General features: G+C 40.2%; 2 protein-coding genes across 2 annotated transcripts in view; both read right to left on the bottom strand.

Annotated features, from left to right (window-relative positions):
- Nucleotides 1–20,665, bottom strand: part of LOC139314999 (uncharacterized) — a 243,268-nt gene that overhangs the window by 117,120 nt on the left and 105,483 nt on the right. The window contains exon 4 of the mRNA XM_070941024.1: nucleotides 7,005–7,011. Coding sequence (XP_070797125.1) covers nucleotides 7,005–7,011 — 7 coding nt within the window. The remainder of the gene's footprint in view (nucleotides 1–7,004; nucleotides 7,012–20,665) is intronic.
- Nucleotides 13,629–17,284, bottom strand: PCDHAC1 (protocadherin alpha subfamily C, 1). The gene has a single exon (XM_070940843.1). It carries the CDS (start codon nucleotides 17,119–17,121, stop codon nucleotides 14,638–14,640), a length of 2,484 nt encoding a protein of 827 aa, XP_070796944.1. The 5' UTR covers nucleotides 17,122–17,284; the 3' UTR covers nucleotides 13,629–14,637.

Below are 20,665 nucleotides of genomic sequence, written 5' to 3'. Positions count from 1 at the left end.
TTAGGAACACAGTTTATAGCTTCAAATTTGGAGAAAAAGAATGGTGTAGTGATTTATATAAATAAAAGACTGCCAACAAAAATTATAGAAGCAGATGATTGTGGAAGATATATAGCAATAGAACTTCTTTCAGATAATGGTCCAATTTTGGTGATTGGAATTTATGCTCCTAACTAGCAACAAGAAAACTTTTATAAATTATTGCATTGTAAAATACTACAATGGGACTATAGATCTATCTTACTTATGGGAGATTGGAATGGAGTAATAGATCCTAAAAAAGATAAGAGTTTGGCAAAATCATGTGTTAAACTACCACAGATCTTTTTTGATATGAAAGAAGATTTGGAATTGAAAGATATATGGAGAGTGCATAACCCAAAAGAATTGGACTTTACTTTTTTTTCAGATAGACACAGATCCTTCTCTAGGATTGATTTTATTCTACTTACGGTTGACTTACTTTTAAAAACAAAGAAAACAAAGATATTTCCGAGGACTTTATCTGACCACAGCCCGGTATGGATAGAAATAGAAATAGGAAAGAATGAGAGAAGATCTTGGAGAAATGAAAATTTGTTTAGATATGAAAAGAATGTAAATGAACTTAAAAAACAAATGAAGGAATTTTTTGAACTTGAATAAGGGTACCCCTATTGAAATTGTTTGGGATGCGAGCAAGGCGTATATGCGGGGGGTACTGATTTATATGAATTCTAAACATAAATCAAATCGACAAAGAAAAAGATTAGAACTGGAAGGGGAGATAAAGAAAAAAGAGCAGTTGCTTATAAAAAATCCAACAGATGAAAAACTACAAGGAATTATAAAACTTTTGAAAGATCAATTCCACATGCTCACAGCGGAACAAGCAGCAACTAATTTACAATTTGCGAAACACAATACATTTTGCAATGCCAATAAACCGGGCAGGTGGTTGGCTTACACACTGAGGAAACAGCAGAGTACTCAGACTATTGGTAGTATTGAGTATAGAGGGAAGGAAGTATTTCAACAAAGACTAATCAAAGAAGCCTTCTTAGATTATTATACCAAACTATATGCCAAAGATGATATACAGAATGAACTTAAAAATAAATATTTAGAAGAAAAGAGAGTTATAAAAATTTCTAGTGATCAAAAGGAAAGAACGAGTTTACCAATAATAGCTGAGGAGATTATTGTTGCTATTAAACAACTGAAAACAGCTAAAGCTCCAGGAACAGATGGTTTAACTGCGGTGTACTATAAAACTCTACAAGCAGAAATGATTGAACATCTTAAAGACTTATTTTGTAGCATACAACAAGGGGGGAAAATACCCCCTTCATGGAAAGTAGCTTTTATCTCTTTGATACCGAAAGAGGAGGCAGGCTCTACAAAACCGGAAAATTTTAGACCAATATCTCTCCTGAATACAGATTATAAAATTTTTGCGAAAGTATTAGCCAACAGATTAATGCCAGTTATTCAAGAGGTGATTCATCATGATCAAGCAGGATTTATAGAAGGCAGATATATGAAGGATAATGTGAGGCAAATTATAGACTTATTGGAATATCTTGAGAAGAATAAACAGATCTCTGCAGTGCTGGTGTTTTTGGATGCGGAGAAGGCCTTTGATCGAGTGAATTGGAACTTTCTATTAAAGACTTTAAAAAAGATGGACTTCGGGGATCAGTTTGTACAGGCGGTTTCAGCAATCTATCAAGAGCAAACAGCACAAATTATTACTAATGGAAGTTTAACTACAAATTTTAGTATAGAAAAAGGCACAAGACAAGGTTGTCCATTATCCCCGTTGTTGTTTATTCTAACTCTAGAAGTCTTGTTGAATACAATATGGGACTCGAGCACTTTGAAGGGAATAGTGATAAGGCAAGAAGATTATAGAACAAGGGCATTTGCAGATGACCTGGTTGTTACCCTAACACAGCCGATGGAATCAATAATTCAGATGAAAGACATTATAGAAGAATATGGTATGGTATCAGGATTCAGACTGAATCAGAAAAAAACCAAGATGATAGTTAAAAATATGACAGTTGATCAAAAGAAGGAACTGGAGAGGAAGGCAGGCTTTGAAATAGTATCAAAGGTGAGATATCTAGGAGTTCAAGTTGCAGATTCAAATATAAAACTGTTTCAAAACAATTATGAGGTGTTGTGGCGAAAGGTACAAAAGGATATGGAAACCTGGAAAAAACTGCAGCTGTCTCTACTTGGAAGAATAGCAGCAGTTAAAATGAATGTTCTACCTAGATTTTTATTTTTGTTTCAAATGATTCCGGTGCTTAAAAGTGATAAACAGCTGACGGAATGGCAAAAAGGAGTGAATAAGTTTGTTTGGAATGAGAAAAAGCCAAGAGTTAAACTGAAAATTATGCAAGATGTTCATGAAAGGGGTGGTCTTAAACTTCCAAACCTGCGATTGTATTATGAAGCAGCAGCGTTTACACAAGCAAGTGATTGGTTTGGAAGGACAAAGACTGGAATATTGAATATTGAGAGCTATGACCTTGAATTTGGTTGGCATGCATATTTATTCTATGAAAACAAGGTGGATAAAGTATTCAACAGCCATATACTTAGAAGCTCCTTGATGAGAGTTTGGAAGAAGCACCGACTCAAATGGGATTATAAAATACCGTTGTGGTTGGATCTTGGTCATATTATATGGAATATAAATATAAAGTCACTCGGGGGGGGGGGTTTATATAAAGAAGTACTTTTTAATGATGGGGGCAGATGGCAATTGAAGTCATTAAACACACTGTTGGAAGAAGGGATTAACTTAACTTGGTTACAGTATAATCAACTTCAATTGAGATGGAGAGAAGATCAAAAAATTGGATTAATGTTGCATGAAGAAGAACTGGTTAGACATATAAAAGAGAAAGGCCCAATGCATATTAAGAGGGTTTATGTTTTGTTAGAAAGAGATTCAGAAAATGAATTGGTTAAAGATTGTATGATAAAATGGGCACAAAATTTTGGAGAACCAGTTATGATGGAAACGTGGGAAAAAATATGGGTTCAGAATGTTAAATTCACACAGTCGCAGAATTTGAGGGAAATTTTTTATAAAATGTTTTATAGGTGGCATTTAGATCCTAAGAAATTGTCATGCATGTATCCTAATGTTCAACCAAAATGCTGGAGATGTGATTGCTTAGATGCTACATATTATCATATATGGTGGACATGCAAGAAAGCAAAGGCTTTTTGGATAAAAATTTGGTGGGTTATGCAAAATGTTTTGAAGAAAAAAATTCAATTTTCTCAATTGTTTTTATTGGGTATAGTTAAGGGCTTTTCAGTGGGTGAAACAAAATTGATATTGTATATGGTGACAGCAGCTAGGTTATTGATTGGTCAATATTGGAAAAGGGATGATATGCCTACAATTCAAGAATGGACTTTGAAGATGGCCAGTTTTGCAGAAATGGTGAAGATATCAGCATATTTAAAAGACCGGACTCAGGAGACTTATGTATGGGAGTGAAAGAAATGGATAGATTATGTGCAGAATAAATATCAAACTAGGAAGTATCAGATAGCTTTTAGCTGAATGTTGTGTAGAAATGCATAGTATATAGGGGTTAAAATAGCATATTGTTATGTAGAAATGTATAGTGCACAGGGGGGAGAATAGAGGGGTGGTAAAGTATGATATAATATAATGTGGACGGATTTCACCTTGGGGAAGTCATGGGAAGAGGGGAGGGTTAGGGAGGGATGGGGGGGAAATGGGGAAAAATTGGTTTTTGTAAAACTTTTTCAATAAAAAAAAAAAAAGATTAGCATTTTAATCCTTCACTCACCAAAAAAGTATACATTATGACCCAGCTTTTTCATCAAAATAGATGCACATTATTTAGAATGAAATATATTTATTTTGAATGCAATCTTGTTTTTATGTAAATAAGGACACCTATACAGGTGTTGTATTTGCTAGTGTACGTAATAGGAGGAGGGAAGTGTGTTTATATGTTCACCTCCTTGAATTATTTGTAAAAATAATAAAGGAGTGATATCAATCAATCAATCAATCAATAATAAACACTGAAACAAAATGTCTGATATGTAGTTCAGAAGAAATAGTTTAAACTTCAGGAAAAAAAACCATTGCAGGTTAAAAACGTTCAATTTGTGCAAGCAGTGCTGCAAGTTCAAAATCCATCCAAGAGTTATTGTTCAATTGTTTAAAACATCTGCCCAGAAGAAATGGAAACCCCAGACTACCCAATTCTTTTCATTTGATATCTGGAATAAATATGCTTTATTCTTCCTTCATACAGCTTTAAAGAAGTCTAGCACTGAATATGGTCATAAATTGTATCTGGACAGTTCAGTGCAAACACTGAAAACCTCACTATGAATTGCTTAGAGGCACACACACAAAAAAGGCAAGGAACATGCTGTATCAACAAAACTCATTCCTGACTTCCAGCGGTGACGTCAACGTGTTAGGGACGAAAGGAACGGTGCTCCGTTTCCAAAGCCCCTAATATCCTCGCTGCGGGCGCTGATTTCGGCGCTACCGACCCCGTAGAGGTCGGTAGAAGAAGGGGAAATTTCTGAGGACCTCGGGGAGGGCGGCAATCCCCCCGAAGGTTCAGGATAACTCCTTTAACTCGGAACGAGGAAGAACCAGCCATCCGGCTGACCAGAAACGCTGACAGCTGTTAAGAGGGAAGCGAAGATTGAAAAAGAAAAGCATCGGTGAAAACAGAAGTGAGGATTAAAGATTGAAAAGGTATATCTGCATTTTCTAACAGTTGGGAGAAAGCGGGCGGAAGGAACCCTTGAGTAAAGAGGAGAAAGAGAAGCGGCGACCGATAAGTGGAGTGAAGGGGAGGAATCCATATTGAAAGTGACAGCACGTAATCTGGTAGTCAGTGGAATCCGAAAGAATCCAGAGGGAATACGGTTGAACGAAGTGTGTGATTGATAACCAAAGCTTCATAACAAAAAGCTGCGAGAGCGAAGGTCTCTGAAAACTTAAAAGACTTAACGGGAGGACTTTTAGAGCCCCGGATATCCATAGAAGAAAGGACGGTGAAGCCATATTGAGCAACGGCAGGGAGAACACAGTCAACTTAGAACTTATAACATTGTTGCCGATACTTACTGGACAATCCAGATAAAGGCTTCCTTAACAGGATCGAGTTTATTGATCAAGTTAATTGGATAATTGGATAATAAAGTAACGGGACTATTGGATTGAGTTATTTGGGGAAGCAGACGCTTGATACTTTTGGTGCACGATAGGTGTGTATTGGACAAAAAGTAAAGTAAAGGGAGGAAAAAGTACGATCGGACGTGAAATACATAGGATTTATAATTTTTGTTTCTGCCACGGCTTATCCCGGTGAGGACTTGAACTGAGGATTACAGAACAAGTGGATAATACATGGATATATTATATTGAAACTATTGACAGTTGAAAGGAAGTGGACTTGAACTATAATTGGATATTTGTTATAAAGATTGCCAGAATACAAGATACTACCAAGACCAACTACTAATTACCAACAGTGACTAAGAAGTAACTTTTATTTATAGTTCTGCAAATGGCATGTTTAATATTTATTTATTTATCTATTTATCAGAATTGTCTTTTGGTAATGAATGATAGCAAGAATAAATCAATAATTCATCTAAAAATATATGGTCTGTATAAGGTATAAAAACTGCACAATCCATGCAAAACAAAATGCATTTCCCATTTATTTTCATGGAAAAGAACAGCACATGCTAAAATCTGCCCCACATCTTAAAGCAATGAAAAATAAAAATAAATGAACACCCTGATTCTTGGAGAGATTTAAATATACATGAACACATAGCTCATCAGTCAGATTCAAAATATTTATTTCAGTCACAGACTATAACAAATGTAAATAAACACAATTGGAATTAAACAAGAAATATGATAACAATACATAAACATAAAGTTATTAATCTAAATATATATAAATTATAAATAAATAAAATTATCAGTATCATTTCAGTGCCAGACAGCTATAATGATATAGCAACAAAGATACCGAGTAGTGGCAATAAAAAACTTTGAATCTTTGTTGCTGGAATACCTTTATACAGATTCACTGTACCACCATCACGATTCACTGTATTTGCTATTAATAACTATAATAGAGACTACTACTATCTTGTAATAATATCAGCACATGGCCTTTTATGCTCTTATTATCTTGTTAATCTTGGATTAGCCTTAAATCTACAATTGAAGAATAATAGAAGTAGGTGTATACTATTTTAATGTAACTGCAATCAGTTAAACAAATAAATAAATCACTAAGAACATATTAAAATGTCTTATATGAATAAATAACAAGTGCAATGCATATTAAAAACATATTTATGTGTCAAATCAATTATGAATTTTCTTGGAAATCTATTTTCTTTGCCAAAGCAGGGAGGGTGCGGATTCTGGGGGTAAGGGGGACATCAGAGTCCATTCTGTCGAGGGCTTTTCTATCAATGTGTTGAGTGGGAGGGGCAGATATGGCGGGAGCAGGGGGCCGCATCATGTGGCGGGGGCGCGCACTCGCTATCTTCGAGTGGTGGCACGCCCCGGTCCCCATAGCCCTTCTCGTACCCCAGGCTGTTCAGACTCTCAGGGCCCGAGCCTTCGGCTGCTGTCATGCAATGCCAGGTCCGTGGTAAATAAAGCCTCCCACATTTGCGATCTTATTCAGGAGGAGGGAGCGGACCTGGCAGGTATTACGGAGACCTGGTTGGGCCATGAGGGGGGGTTTCCCCTCGTGGATATGTGCCCACCAGGTTTCCGAGCATTCCATCAGCCAAGAGCTCAGGGCAGGGGCGGGGGGGGTGGCGGTTATTATAAAGGAAAGTCTTGATCCGAGGAAGACCACTGTTCCACAGATAGCTGGATGTGAGTCCCTTTTTGTGAAGTGGGGTCATGGAGTACAGATGGGCTTGTTGATCACGTACCTGGCTCCCTGCCACGTGGCAACGGCCCTGCTCGAGCTGCTCAACGTCATAGCTGAGGTGGCGGTTGGTACCCCCAGACTTCTAGTCATGGGGGATTTCAACCTGCCATCTGTCGGCGAAACGTCTGCGGTGGCTCGAGAGTTCATGGCTTCCATGACGGCCATGGACCTTACTCAGTTAATTCATGACCCTACTCACACGGGTGGACACACTCTGGACTTAGTTTTTGTCTCTGGTCAGTGGTCGAGTGGCCTTGATACAGGGGATACAGTCATCGAACCCTTGTCATGGTCTGACCCCTCGCTCCTTCGATTGGACTTTCTAAACGCTGCACCCCGCCGCAGGGAGGCGGGACCGACCAGGTGGTTCCGCCCCAGGCGCCTGATGGACCCTGATAGGTTCCAGATGGAGCTTGGGCCATTTCCTGAGACTCTGGCTCATGACTCGGCTGAGGACCTGGTGGCCGCCTGGGATAATGCGGCTGCCGGGGCCTTGGACCGTGTCGTGCCTTTGCGGCCTCTGACCCGGCACCGAACTCACCTAGCTCCTTGGTTCTCCGAGGAGCTCAGGGAGATGAAGCGCCGGAAAAGACGCCTGGAGAGTAGTTGGAGGACCAGCCGCTCCGAATCCGACCGAACACTGGTGAGGTCTCATATTAAGACCTACCTAGTGGCGATAAAAGCGGCGAAATCTAGCTATTTTGCCGCTCTTATCGCGCCATCAGATAATCGCCCGGCCGCCCTGTTTAGGGTGACCCGCTCTCTCCTCCATCTGGAAGCGCGGGATAACCCCTTGCAGGGCCGAGCTGAGGAGTTTGTGCAGTATCTGTATGACAAAATCGCTCAGATTCGGGAAGGGCTGGCCTCTGACTGGGTATGTCCGGACGGGATGACTGAGGCAGGTCTTGAGAGTGTTATCTGGGGGGAGTTCGATCCTGTGGCTCCCGAGGACATGGACAGGGTCCTGGGACGGCTGAATGCGACCACATGTTTATTGGACCCGTGTCCCTCCTGGTTGGTACTGGCTTCCCGGGAGGTGACACGAGGCTGGCTCCAGAAGATTGTTAACGCTTCTTTGAGTGAGGGGGTCCTGCCGGCTGCTTTGAAAGAAGCGGTTGTGAGGCCCCTCCTCAAGAAGCCCTCTCTGGATCCGGCTGTTTTGGCTAACTATCGTCCAGTCTCCAACCTTCGCTTCGTTGCGAAGGTTATTGAGAGTGTGGTAGCGCAACAGCTTCCCCGGTACCTGGATGAAGCTGTCTATCTAGACCCCCTCCAGTCCGGCTTCTGGCCTGGGCACAGCACGGAAACGGCATTGGTCGCGTTGGTGGATGATCTCTGGAGGGCTCGGGATAGGGGTTGCTCCTCTATCCTGGGCCTGTTAGACCTCTCAGCGGCTTTTGATACCATCGACCATGGTATCATGTTGCACCGGTTGGCGGGGTTGGGGGTAGGGGGCACCGTTCTGCGGTGGTTCTCCTCCTACCTCACTGACCGGTCGCAATCTGTGTTGACGGGGGGACAGCGGTCGACCCCGAGGCACCTTGCTTGTGGGGTGCCACAAGGGTCGGTCCTCTCGCCCCTTCTGTTCAACATTTATGTAAAGCCGCTGGGTGAGATCATCCGTGGCTTCGGGGTGGAGTTCCATCAGTACACTGATGACACCCAGCTGTACATCTCCACCCCAGGCCACCCCAACGATGCCCTTGAAGTGATGTCCCAGTGCCTGGAGGCCGTACGGGCCTGGATGGGGAGAAACAGGCTCCGACTCAACCCCTTCAAGACCGAGTGGCTGTGGCTTCCAGCGTCCCGATATAGCCAGCTGACGCCATCGCTGGCTATTGGGGGCGAATCACTCGCCCCCACAGAGAGGGCTCGTAACTTGGACATCCTCCTGGACGCACGGCTGTCTTTACAAGACCATTTGACAGCCGTGGCCAGGGGGGCTTTTTATCAGGTTCGCCTGATACGCCAGTTGCTTCCCTTTCTAGATCGGGACTCTCTACGCACAGTCACTTAGGCACTCGTCACTTCCCGCCTGGACTACTGCAACGCTCTCTACATGGGGCTCCCCCTGGGGTGCACCCGGAGGCTCCAGCTGGTCCAGAACGCGGCCGCGCGGGGGATTATGGGGGCGACGAGGCGCTCCCATGTGACACCTCTCCTGCGCGAGCTGCACTGGCTCCCGGTGATCTTCCGGGTGCGCTTCAAGGTGTTGGTGACCACCTTTAAAGCGCTCCATGACTTAGGGCCGGGGGTACTTACGAGACCGCCTTCTGCCACCAATATCCTCCCACCGGCCAGTACGCTCGCACAGAGTGGGACTCCTCAGGGTGCCGTCCGCCAGACAATGTTGGCTGGTGACCCCCAGGGGGAGAGCCTTCTCTGTGATGGCGCCCACCCTCTGGAACAACCTTCCCCCAGAGTTACGTACAATAACAGACCTCCGGATTTTTCGTCGGGCCCTGAAAACCTATTTATTTCAACTAGCTGGGCTGGCTTGAGTTTAATTTTAAATTGATTTTAAATTGGGTTGTTTTAATTTACGGCCAAAATATTTAATTATTTTAATACTGTTTTTAAATTTTGTATGTAGTCCTTTTTGGAGAAGGGCGGTATAGAAATTTAATTAATAAATAAATAATTAATAAATAAATAAAATGGGGGAGGGCATTAATTTTGACCAGTTTTCATGACTGCAGTAGTAAGGATTATTGAGATTTTTAAAAGCCTATCTTTATTACTTTCAAAGTTAAAGCAGTGAACATATCTAATACTCCTTCCCCTTCCCATTTTCCCCATAACAACATCCCTGGGAGGTGAGGTGAGTCACCCAGCCAGGTTTCATGCCTAAGGCTAAACCAGTTTCTAGCCTGATGTTTTAATCACTAGACCAAAGTGGCTCTCTTTGAATAAAATTTTGAATGAAATGAGACTTCCGGTTTGGCGTCACGGCGAGACAGTTGGGGAATTAGCGGGCTCCGATGAGCTCCGCGAAAACCCCAGTTGATGAACCGCTGCCAATGGGTCTGCGGACCAGAACCGTCCTGCAGGGACGGGGAAGAGAGAGGCACCTCGGACGACCAAGAGGTACAGGCAAGTTCCTCGAAGGTCAGAGGGAACTCTCTGTGACTCGGCAGCAGGGGATGGCAGCCATGGCAGCTGCCATGAAGCTGGGATGACCGGACTAAGTATAGAGCTGGAGAGAGAAGAGGAACGGAACAGAGTTTTTTGAAGCCAGGTGAGTGACAGCCAACCCAGGCATGAAATAACAACAAGGGAAACATCTTTTAATTATAAGACCCCTAATGATAAATAACGGCTAAGGAGCATGGGGGCAAAGAAGATTTTGAAACGTAACTTTAAAGAGACGAATATCCGATAGAAAATAGATTTTTAAACAAACTATTTGGAAACCTTAAAACATTTGAGAATGGTCAAAGGATTGGAAAGAAATAAAGAGATCCTTTTTTTCCCCTTCTCTCTTTTTAAATTTCAAAAAAAATAAAGAGAATGGATAATAAGCTTTAAAAAAGAAGTGATGTACAAATAAAAGGGGGAAAAGGGGGGGAAAGAAGTGAGAAAAGATATTTAAATTTGGACTGGACTTTAAATATGATTTGGTACTTTTAAACCTAAAAGAAAAAGAGAAGCTAAATAAGACTGTTATGTAATTGAAACAAAATGGATACTTTTTAAACAACCGGAAATTGTGGATTGCAGAGAGACACCATCTGGAGTAAAAAGGAATATTGCAGCTTGGTTTTTGTTTTGGAAAATTGTGGACTTTACAGATAACATCCGTGAGAACTTGCGGGGGAGGATTTTCTTGTCTACAAGCGGTTTGACTTTTGGAGAAAAAATAAAAAATAAAAAGAAGGGAACACAATAGAACTCTTATAATTGGAATAATATTAACTTAAAAAGAAAAATGGTGCAGGAATTAGAGAAGGAACAAATTGATCTAGACTTGGACAATGGAAATAAGAGAAATAATTATAATGTTGCACAGAGGACAAAAATTTGAGGATACAGAAGTTGAAATGGAGTATATACAAATGGACAAGAAAATTAAGATGGAGGAATAAGATATATAGGTGGAGAATAAAGAAGATAAAGATAATGTGATTAAATATGAATAAGTAACTGAACATGTGAATAGTAATAATAAAAAGGAGGTCTCTAGAGATTATATTGAGATTAACAATAACACAATGATGATTATACTGGGATTAACAGTGAATGATAAAAGAATAAAAGGTTGGAAAATATTAAGGAAAATAAAAAAGTCCAGGACTTGGATTTATAAAACTATATTGAGATTAATAAATGTGAGAAGAAATATGTTACAGATACTTAGAAATGAAATATGGATTGAAGTTAAAATATATGAGCAGTAGACTATGTTAAAAGAAAATATATTAATGGATATGATGAAGCAATTTTTATTAAGATGTTGGATGATATTATTTGAAGAAATTGATAGCTATAATTGGGATACTGTTTAAATATTTATAGAGATTACACTGGGATTAACAGTGAAAAAATAAAGATGATTACACTGGGATTAACAGGGAAAAAAATAAAGATGATTACACTGGGATTAACAGTGGCATAAAGATGATTACACTGGGATTAACAGTGGAATGATAAAAGGTTGAATTAGATTATGTAAAAAGAAAATATATCAATGGATATAATGTATCAATTTTTATTAAGATGTTGGACGGTATCATTTGAGAAAATTGATAGCTATAATAATTGGGATATTATTTAAATATGTATAACAATTGTAATAATTTGAACATTTTTCACTTAAGCAAAAAAAGAAAATTGAAATAATATATGATTATGATTTACAATCAAAAATTACTTAATTTGTGTTTATATAAAGGGTATGGTTAAATATATAGAATTTAGGGAAATAATTGGGAAACTATTAAATAGCATTATTTGAATTAAGAACTATGTTTAAATGTTAAATTGCTATATTTTTAAGATTAGTGATAAGATTTAAATTTGATAAAGTAATAATGGAATAAAGATTTAATGAGCATTACATGAAGCAATAAATAAATGTAAGGAAGTTTTAGAAATGGAAATAATTTTGGAATATAAACATGTTTGAACTGTATTGTTAATAGTGAGGATTTAGGGTAAGAATTGTGAAATGTATTATGAGGTATTAATTGAATTAAGATTTAAAGTGGGTTAATAGAAGGATAATTATATTGATTAAGTAAATATGAATAAACTTTTTCTAAGATGGTATTAGTTGAAATATGTGATTTAAGATTAAGAAATAAGTGTTATGGCAAAATAGAATACATAAAATTTTGTTAAAGATGACAAAAAATTGAACAAATTGATGACCGGATCAAAGCTCTGTTCCGAAAAGATGTAATTTGTATGTTTGAAAAAACAAAAACAAAAAACTTTTATATATATATAAAAAAGAAATTTTGAATGAAATGTATACCTTCATTTCAATGCTGAGGATAATTCTTATTGCTAGTGTAATCTAACATCATATTTTCTGTGAATATTACACAAACTTATTTCAGTTGTGATTATAGCAATTCTCTTGTTCAACAAGATAACTTCAGTGGATGGCACACAACAGACTCTTTCAGGAAGTTAAACTAAGAATATTAATGTTTTAAAATTATTAGATTTTATTTAATGATATATTAAATAAATATTATTTATCTCTGTTGATGGATGAAAACGCAACCACCAATCCTAGATTGGTGCAAATGTGGAAGGGCCCTGAGTTTTATCCTAAGATAGCTATGTTTTAATTTCGTAAAGTTAGTGTTAGTAGACATGATCTTACCAAGGCAACACAAAATTGAAGGACAACTAATTTTTGTTTTATTCAAGCCCTTTATTGATGAAATATATTTCACCTTTTGTCCAAAGTTCTAGGAAAGTTGTAACTGTAGGGAGTCCAGATCTAATACTCTGATAATAGCCTGCCTAGCCCTAGATTCATCTGAGATTGCAACTCATTCCCATTTCTGGAATTTAATTTAGAAAATGCAACTTCATTCTTGCTGGGAGGATTCTTGCCGTATAATTTAAAAAACTCATCCTCCCTAGAGCTGTTTCTTTACATTATTCTTCAAGAGAAATTATTGGAGCCCAGTTGCTATATACAGTCAAAACCATTTTTATCCCTATCCATTTTTTTAAAAATTAGGAAAAGAGTCTTCTAAATCTTCAGCATGAGCGTTGCACAATGTCTCATAACATCTTGTCCTGAAATATTTCCTTGCTGTTTGGCCACAAGAACCTACATGTTTGAATCACATACACAACATTTTCAAAGCAATCAGTAATTATTTCTGGGTGCAATTTGACTGGTCTTCTGAAAGGTTTGCTGGTTGATCTCCTATCCTACCCAGTATCAATTCTATTATCATAATCTCACCAGCCATCCCAAAAAAGGGTTGGTCTGAGTTACATAAATCCAATAATGAGTAGATCTAATTGCCTTCCCTCCCTTACCCTTCCCACCAAGGAATTTTGATAGGCACATACCAAAATCATGTTGTTGCTTTTCAGTGCTTTGTAACACCAGAAAAACCAAAGTTATCATGGAATCAGTTAACATCTAATGAGAATTCTAAACAGTACTACCGTGTTTTCCTGAAAATAAGACCCTGTCTTATATTTTTTTGAACCCTGAAATAAGCGCTTGATCTTATTGCCATGCGCTCAAAAGCCTGATTGGGCTTATTATCAGGGGATGTCTTATTTTGGGGGAAACAGGGTATCATGAAAGGGGGGGGGATATAAAGGAGCATATTCTATTCATCACTGGGTCATTAGAGTAATGATAATATTAGGCCCTAAATTTAATGATCTTATTTCAGTTTGTTTTTCTCATTTGCAAATAGACTCTTTTGTTGCAGAAAGAATAAATATTAAAATGAGCACTTTTCATTATAATCAAACATAAATATTGGAAGAACATCTACTCCAACTCTTTGCCCAGGGAAGGAACCCCATACTACAGCATTTCCAACTGACAATAATACAACCTGGGTTTAAACATCTCCAGGAAAAGAAAATTCCAGCATCTCCCCAAAATAACCCCTACTGTTACTATTTTGTATGTGTGTGTGTAATTTAAAGCGATTGGTTCTTAGTTCTCTTGGAATAACTCTGAACAATTCTACCTCATTTTCAATATGACAAGAAACTTCCAGAAACTTGAAGATTGCAATTAGGTTTCTCCAATTTTCTTGTTTCCAAGTTGAATATACATAGCATCTTGAACTGTTCATCATAAGATTTTCTTTAAACACACTGTTTTGGACCCACTCCAATATGTACACCCAGTTTTTTCTTATGAAACATTTCTAAAAATAAGAAAATATACTGAGGGAAGAGTTACACTTCCATCATGACTCTTGTCAGCTCATAGGCTGTACCTATGCCCATCCTGTTTTTTGGATTATCATTTTAGGTATTGGTTACTGCAGGACATTGGACTTCAAGCTACCCCATTTCATTTATTTTGTTTTTAATTTGCAAGATGTTGGGAGGACAAACCATCTTCCTTCTGCAAATGAAATGACATCCATTCCAGCCCTTTTTTCTCTAAATCATTTTCTTAATTTTCATTGTTGGATCAAGACATGCTTTTTGGTATTTACTTTCCCATCCCACCCAATACCAAGAGAGGCAATAGATATTTGAAAGCACTGCTTACCACCAAAATGGCATTAAAATGGTCACTCTTCACCTTCTGTACTTGAATGCAGGATGCTGGCACTTGCAATAATCCCGCCCCCTTGGAAAGGTTCCCGGCATCTCTGTTGGACATCAAGTTGTTATTGCTAGTCCCTACACCTAGGGCTGCCCTATATAAATAGGTGTGTGTAAGTTTCCCCATCCCTGCAATCTCAACCATCTCTGGGGTAAAATGAGAGCTTGGGAGCATGCGCACATTGTACCGATAATTTTCATACTCATCCGTGGGGCAACAACAATTGCAAGAGGGGTTAGTTCTACAGTGGAAAAGTCGAACAGCAAAAAGGAAAATGATAAATCCAAAAAAGACAAAGGAAAGGCAGCCCAGAGCAATGATCAAGTAGAAGTTCAAGCTAGACAGCTGCTGCCCGTGTGTTTCCAGGCTGTCATCAAAGTCTGGGAGTGCTTGTGGGAGAGTGTCAGCTAGTAGGATGCCCAAAGTTACAGTAGAGGAGAGGGAAGGATCCCCACTGTCTGTCACCAAGATCACCACTTTGTGCTTGATAGGGTCACTAGATCTCATTGAACGACTAGTCCTAAGTTCCCCGGAATTTGGTAAAACCTGAAATAGGCTTGTGTCAGAAGAGTGCAGAAGGTGGTAAGAAAGCCAAGCATTCTGCCCACTGTCTGGGTCATGGGCCACCACCTTAGTCACTAAATAGTTGGTATCTGCCAAGCGTGGCACAATTTCAACTGCCACTGAAGCATTTCTCACATCTGGATACAAGATGACTGGGGCATTGTCATTTTGGTCTAAGATGGTAACACTGGCAATAAAAGTAGCAGTCAGAATTGGGAAGCCATTGTCCTTTGCCTCTACTTGGAAATGAAAATTTTGGAGTTGCTCAAAGTCAAAAGTGTCTTTTGCATAGATGATTCCATTGCCTGCATCAATGGCTAAATATCTGGACAAGGAGCTGCCCTGGATGTCAATGTCCCTGAGAAAGTAAGATACCCGACCATTCTCCCAGAGATCTGGATCAGAAGCTGACACCTGGAAAACAGATGCCCCAGGCTTATTGTTCTCTGCTATGTAAATTTCACGCATCTGGTTGAGGAATTTGGGAGGATTGTCATTCACATCCGCAATCTGCACCCACAGTGCTTTCTGAGTGGCAATGGGAGGGGAACCCAGATCAGAGGCAGTGACTGTAATGTTGTATTCACTGACCTGTTCTCGATCAAGAAGACCACTTGTGATCAGGCTGTAGTAATTATCAAAAGAGGACTTGAGTTGGAAGGGGATGTCAACAGGAATCTTACAAATGATTTTCCCATTCTCACCAGGATCTTCATCAGTAATACTCAAAAGAGCTACCACCGTGCCCAGCAAAGAATCCTCTGGGATGGGGCTGGAGAGCGAAGTGAGTGTAATCTCTGGGGCATTGTTGTTCACATCAGTAATTTCCACCAACAGTTTGGATACAGTGGACATGCCAAAGACTCCTTTATCCCTTGCCTCAATGAACATCTCGAGCAGGGGCTTTTGGACATTTAAAGCACCACTGACTTTTATCTCTCCATTCTGGGGGTTGATGCTGAACATCTTCTGTAGCTCAGGGGATGTGCTGTTGCTAAACGAGTAGAAGACCTCTCCATTCTGACCTTCATCTAAGTCTGTGGCTTGCACTCTAGTGACCAGAGTGCCTCTAGGAGAGGTTTCCAACACGCTGGCCCTGTAGACAGAATGCTCAAAAGTAGGGGCATTGTCATTTGTGTCCAGGACGGTTACCACAACCTGGGCGTCTCCAGACCTCTGGGGGCTTCCTCCATCTTTAGCTGTGATAGTAAGCCTGTGTGTAGCCAGCTGCTCCCGATCCAAGGGCTTTTCTAATACCAGTTCAGGATATCGGCTCCCATCCCCACGAGTCTGCATTTCCAGTCTGAAATGCTGGTTGGGGCTTAGAATGTAGCTCTGGACACTGTTGATGCCTTCGTCGAGATCTTGGGCGACCGGGAGAGTAAACCGAACTCCCGGAGCCAGGAACTCGGCGACATTCACATGATATTCCTCTAGCAGAAAAGTAGGAGTGTGATCGTTCACGTCCAATATTTTAAACTGCAGTTTATAAAGTTCCAGGGGGGTTTCTAACACGAGTTCGTAATTCAGAGAGCAGATAGGTTCTTGTGCACAGATCTCTTCCCTGTCGATGCGCTCGTTAACAGACAAAGCTCCGGTGCTCACATTCAGGTTGAAATATTGCTTACTTGAACTGGTGATCATGCGGAATCTGCGGGAGGGCAGCCTAGCCGCATCAATACCCAAATCCTGTGCTAGGTTCCCGACGGGCGCGCCACGCTCAGTTTCTTCGGCGATGGAGTACTCTACTTGTCCACGCACGGTGTAGAAAACAAGGCAGCACACCATTAAATAGACCCGCATTCTTTTTCCCTGGCTTCCTTCCCGCTCACCTCCCTGCAGATCGAGTTAGTCGTAACATAATCCCCCGTTTTCAACAAAGAGTTGAAGTAAGCGATGCCGCAGCTGACGGGAGAAAAGGCCAAGCCATGAAGCCCGGTTGCTTAAACGCACGGGGAATGCACGGGCTCTTCCAGGCGCCGGCCGAAGACATGGTTCGCCCTTGGCCCTCCCGTTCTGAGCCAGCTCGAACTAGTCCTCCGCCAAGGCAGCCGCCGCTGACGCCGCCGGCTCGAGATGAGATCATGTGTAAAGAGGAATGCTGTACTGGAGCCGGCACCACCCTGGGCCACAGCGCCGCTTAGAGGCCTCTTTCACAACGGCGAGATCCGTAGCCCTTCCTACTGTATCACGAGGTCTCCAGGAAATGGAGAGGCTCCAGAGCGCCGAATCTGCAAAATCATGTGGTGCGGGTGAGAGCGTCCTCATCTTCTTCTCCGGAATTGACAGAAAATGGAGCCGTTTTAGAAAAGGAAAATATTTCTCCGACCGTGGGTTCTGGTTACTTCCTCAGCTGGAAAATGACGGAGCGGCATGTAGAAGGGACGCTTATCTCGAAGGAGCAGTGGCTCGAAAGAGATCCAAGATCAGTCTTCTGACGGGACTTCGTTCAGAAAAGCTGCCTGAAGAAATAACGGATTTTTTAAAATAAAGAGTCTCTGTTTCCTCCACTGTCTGCGGCATATAGTTGACGCCGAAGTAATTATACGTTAAGCCTAAAAGCCAAAAAAGACCAAAGGAAATAATAGCAGCTGGGAAATGTCCACTCATTGTAATTCTGCCAAAAATGAACTGCTGATAAAACATAAACATGATTCTGAAATGGGTTGAAATTATCCACAGAAATAAAATTAGTTGAATTGGATTGCTACTTTTGTTGTATTATTTAGAAAAACAGATTGTATTGAGTTAAAAATGGGTCCTTTAAGCCACTGAATTCAGTGTAAGCATCCAAATTGAAGTGTCCCTGATAGATGATTGTCCAGACTCCAATGTTTCCAGACACTGAAGGTTTTCAAAAATGGACTGGACAACCATTTGACTGGGATGGCATAAGGCTCCTGCCTTGAACAGGCAGTTGGACAGAAGATCTCTGCAGTCCCTTCCAGCCCAATGATTCTGTGATTTTATGATCACCTTCATAAGCACATCCAACCAATGTTCAATCACAATCTATTGTTCTATAACTTAAAATACATTATTGTACATCCTACCAAACAGAATGAAACAGAACAAGTCTTGGGGTCTTTTTCCACTTCCACCTAACACAGCTCCTGCAAAGTGTTATTTTTCCATCCCCTGCTGACAACACACACACACACACACACACACACACATCAACTCCATCCCATGCGGAGGACAGTGAGATGGGGAATATTTTCCAGCTGGCTGGTGAGTTTAACATGAGGAAAGTGAAACAAAGGCAAAGAAATTCACCAATCTCTGTCCTTAATATGCCCTGCACAGAGCAAAGAAGAAGAATACCTTTTCTTGGTTTATGCTGTGAAAAGATAGGGATTGACAGTGGAGTAATGAATATTATGCCAATGTAATTTTCTGCCAGCTCAAAGTTAGTAGTTTTCAACCAATTCATGAGAAGACTCCTTAGACTTCTAGGTAACAGTGTCACTTGTACTTGAAGACCATCATTCTGTGTCCTGCACGCTGAAATACGTCATTGACTTGAACAGGTATCTCGGGGTGTCAAACTCAAGGCCTGGGTGCTTAGATCTGGCCATGGGGTCGCCCTGGAAATAGCAAAGGACTGCCCCGCAGTGCCTCTGCCAGCAAAAACAGAGTTTAGACATTTTTGTTGGCAGAGGGTTGCAGGACGCTGTTGCAGCCAAAAACGGAGCTCGGGAGCCTGTTTCGCTGGCAGAGCGCTTGGGCCACCACAGCCTCCCCCCCTCCGACACAAGTGGTGTCGAACTGGCCATGCCCACCCTGGCCCCCCAAAATCAAACACAACCCTGATGTGGCCTTCAGTGAAATTGAGTTTGACACCCCTGAGATATCTCATCTCAAGTTTCATCTCAACATTCAGTTTCCTAAATATTCTCATAGCAACTATTTGCAAAATTGCTGACACACTATCTTCTTACTTTCATAGTTTGCAAGATATTTTAAATGCAAGAGGAATAGATGTTTGTGAAAGATATCTTCCTTTTTTAACTACCACTGGGGGGGGTGTTTTTGTTTTTACAAAGCAAACAAATGCACATAATGTATCAGAAATGAGAACTGGAAGGGCAGGTACTAATCTTTTTTATTTCTCTTTGTTTTTGCTGCTTCGAAATTAGTAGATTGGGGTGGAGCACTAACTAAATGATATCCTTTGCATTTTCCTATTGGTTAGCTCAATAGAACATTGTTTGGCTCATATTTCCAGATTGATAGGAATGAAGATGATTGTAGTCCAGTTTTAATCTGATTTTGAGGAACTGAGATTGTAAGTAATAATGTGTGCACCTTTATTTTCCAGTTTACTAATGATCTTCATTACCTTTTTTGTATTCAGATTATCTTAATCCCTCTCAATATGAAATCCTTAGAAGTGGCCACAGTATTTGAGATAATCTAATTAATGAAAAATAGTGTAGAATTATTGCTTCCATAATTTGGAAATCATATTTTTTTTTTTTTAATTTGATTTATATGCCGCCCTTCTCCGGAGACTCAGGGCGGCTTACAATGTGCTCAGCAATAGCCTTCATACTTTTGTATATTTTATACAAAGTCAGCTTATTGCCCCCACAAACTGGGTCCTCATTTAACCTACCTTAGAAAGGATGGAAGGCTGAGTCAACCTTGAGCCTTGGAGAGATTCGAACCAGCAGTAAATTGCAGGCAGCTGTGTTAATAACAGGGTGCTTTAAACCACTGTAGTACCAAGGCTCTTTATTTTAATGGTGCCTAAAACTACATTTGTCTTCACAGCTACAGTATGTTATGACTCATATTCATTTTACAATAAATTACAACTCCAAAAGGTTTTTCACATATGCAGGTATTCTCCTGTATTTCTGCATTCTCTTAATTAAGAATTTTTATTTTTCTCTGTAAAAGTTCATTCTCTTACTTTAGTTCACTTTTAAAAACTTATAGTAGATTAAATTAATCAAATGAAGATTTTCTTTCTGTCCTCCATAGAATTAGTTATACTGTTCATCTGCTCCTTGATATGCATTCCTTCCACTTCCTTACCCAACTCAAAATATTAGGCCAAGAAATAAATCCTCTGATTCCATATTTAATACTGCATTCAAATTCAGTTAAAATCCATTGATAAACAACCTGTAAGAATGTTTTTTAAACCAGTGAACTAATCTAAATAAATATGTCCACATTGAATGTTAGATGTGAGCCCCACAAATGTTAGGATGGCTCAGAATAGAAGGATGGGCAAAAAATTGTAATGTAATTCCCCTGCCTGGAACAATGTGTTATATATGTATAACAACAGGGAGATAGCTGCCTAACAGCCCATTTCCACCTATCATTGTGAGGT

Source organism: Pituophis catenifer, unplaced genomic scaffold (genome assembly GCF_029215685.1).
Source record: "Pituophis catenifer annectens isolate HBS135680 unplaced genomic scaffold, rPitCat1.0.hap2 SCAF_3, whole genome shotgun sequence".
NCBI classification, from domain to species: Eukaryota; Metazoa; Chordata; class Lepidosauria; order Squamata; family Colubridae; genus Pituophis; species Pituophis catenifer.
Note: the sequence above shows the minus strand (reverse complement) of the source record. Positions and strands in the feature narration are given on the sequence as shown.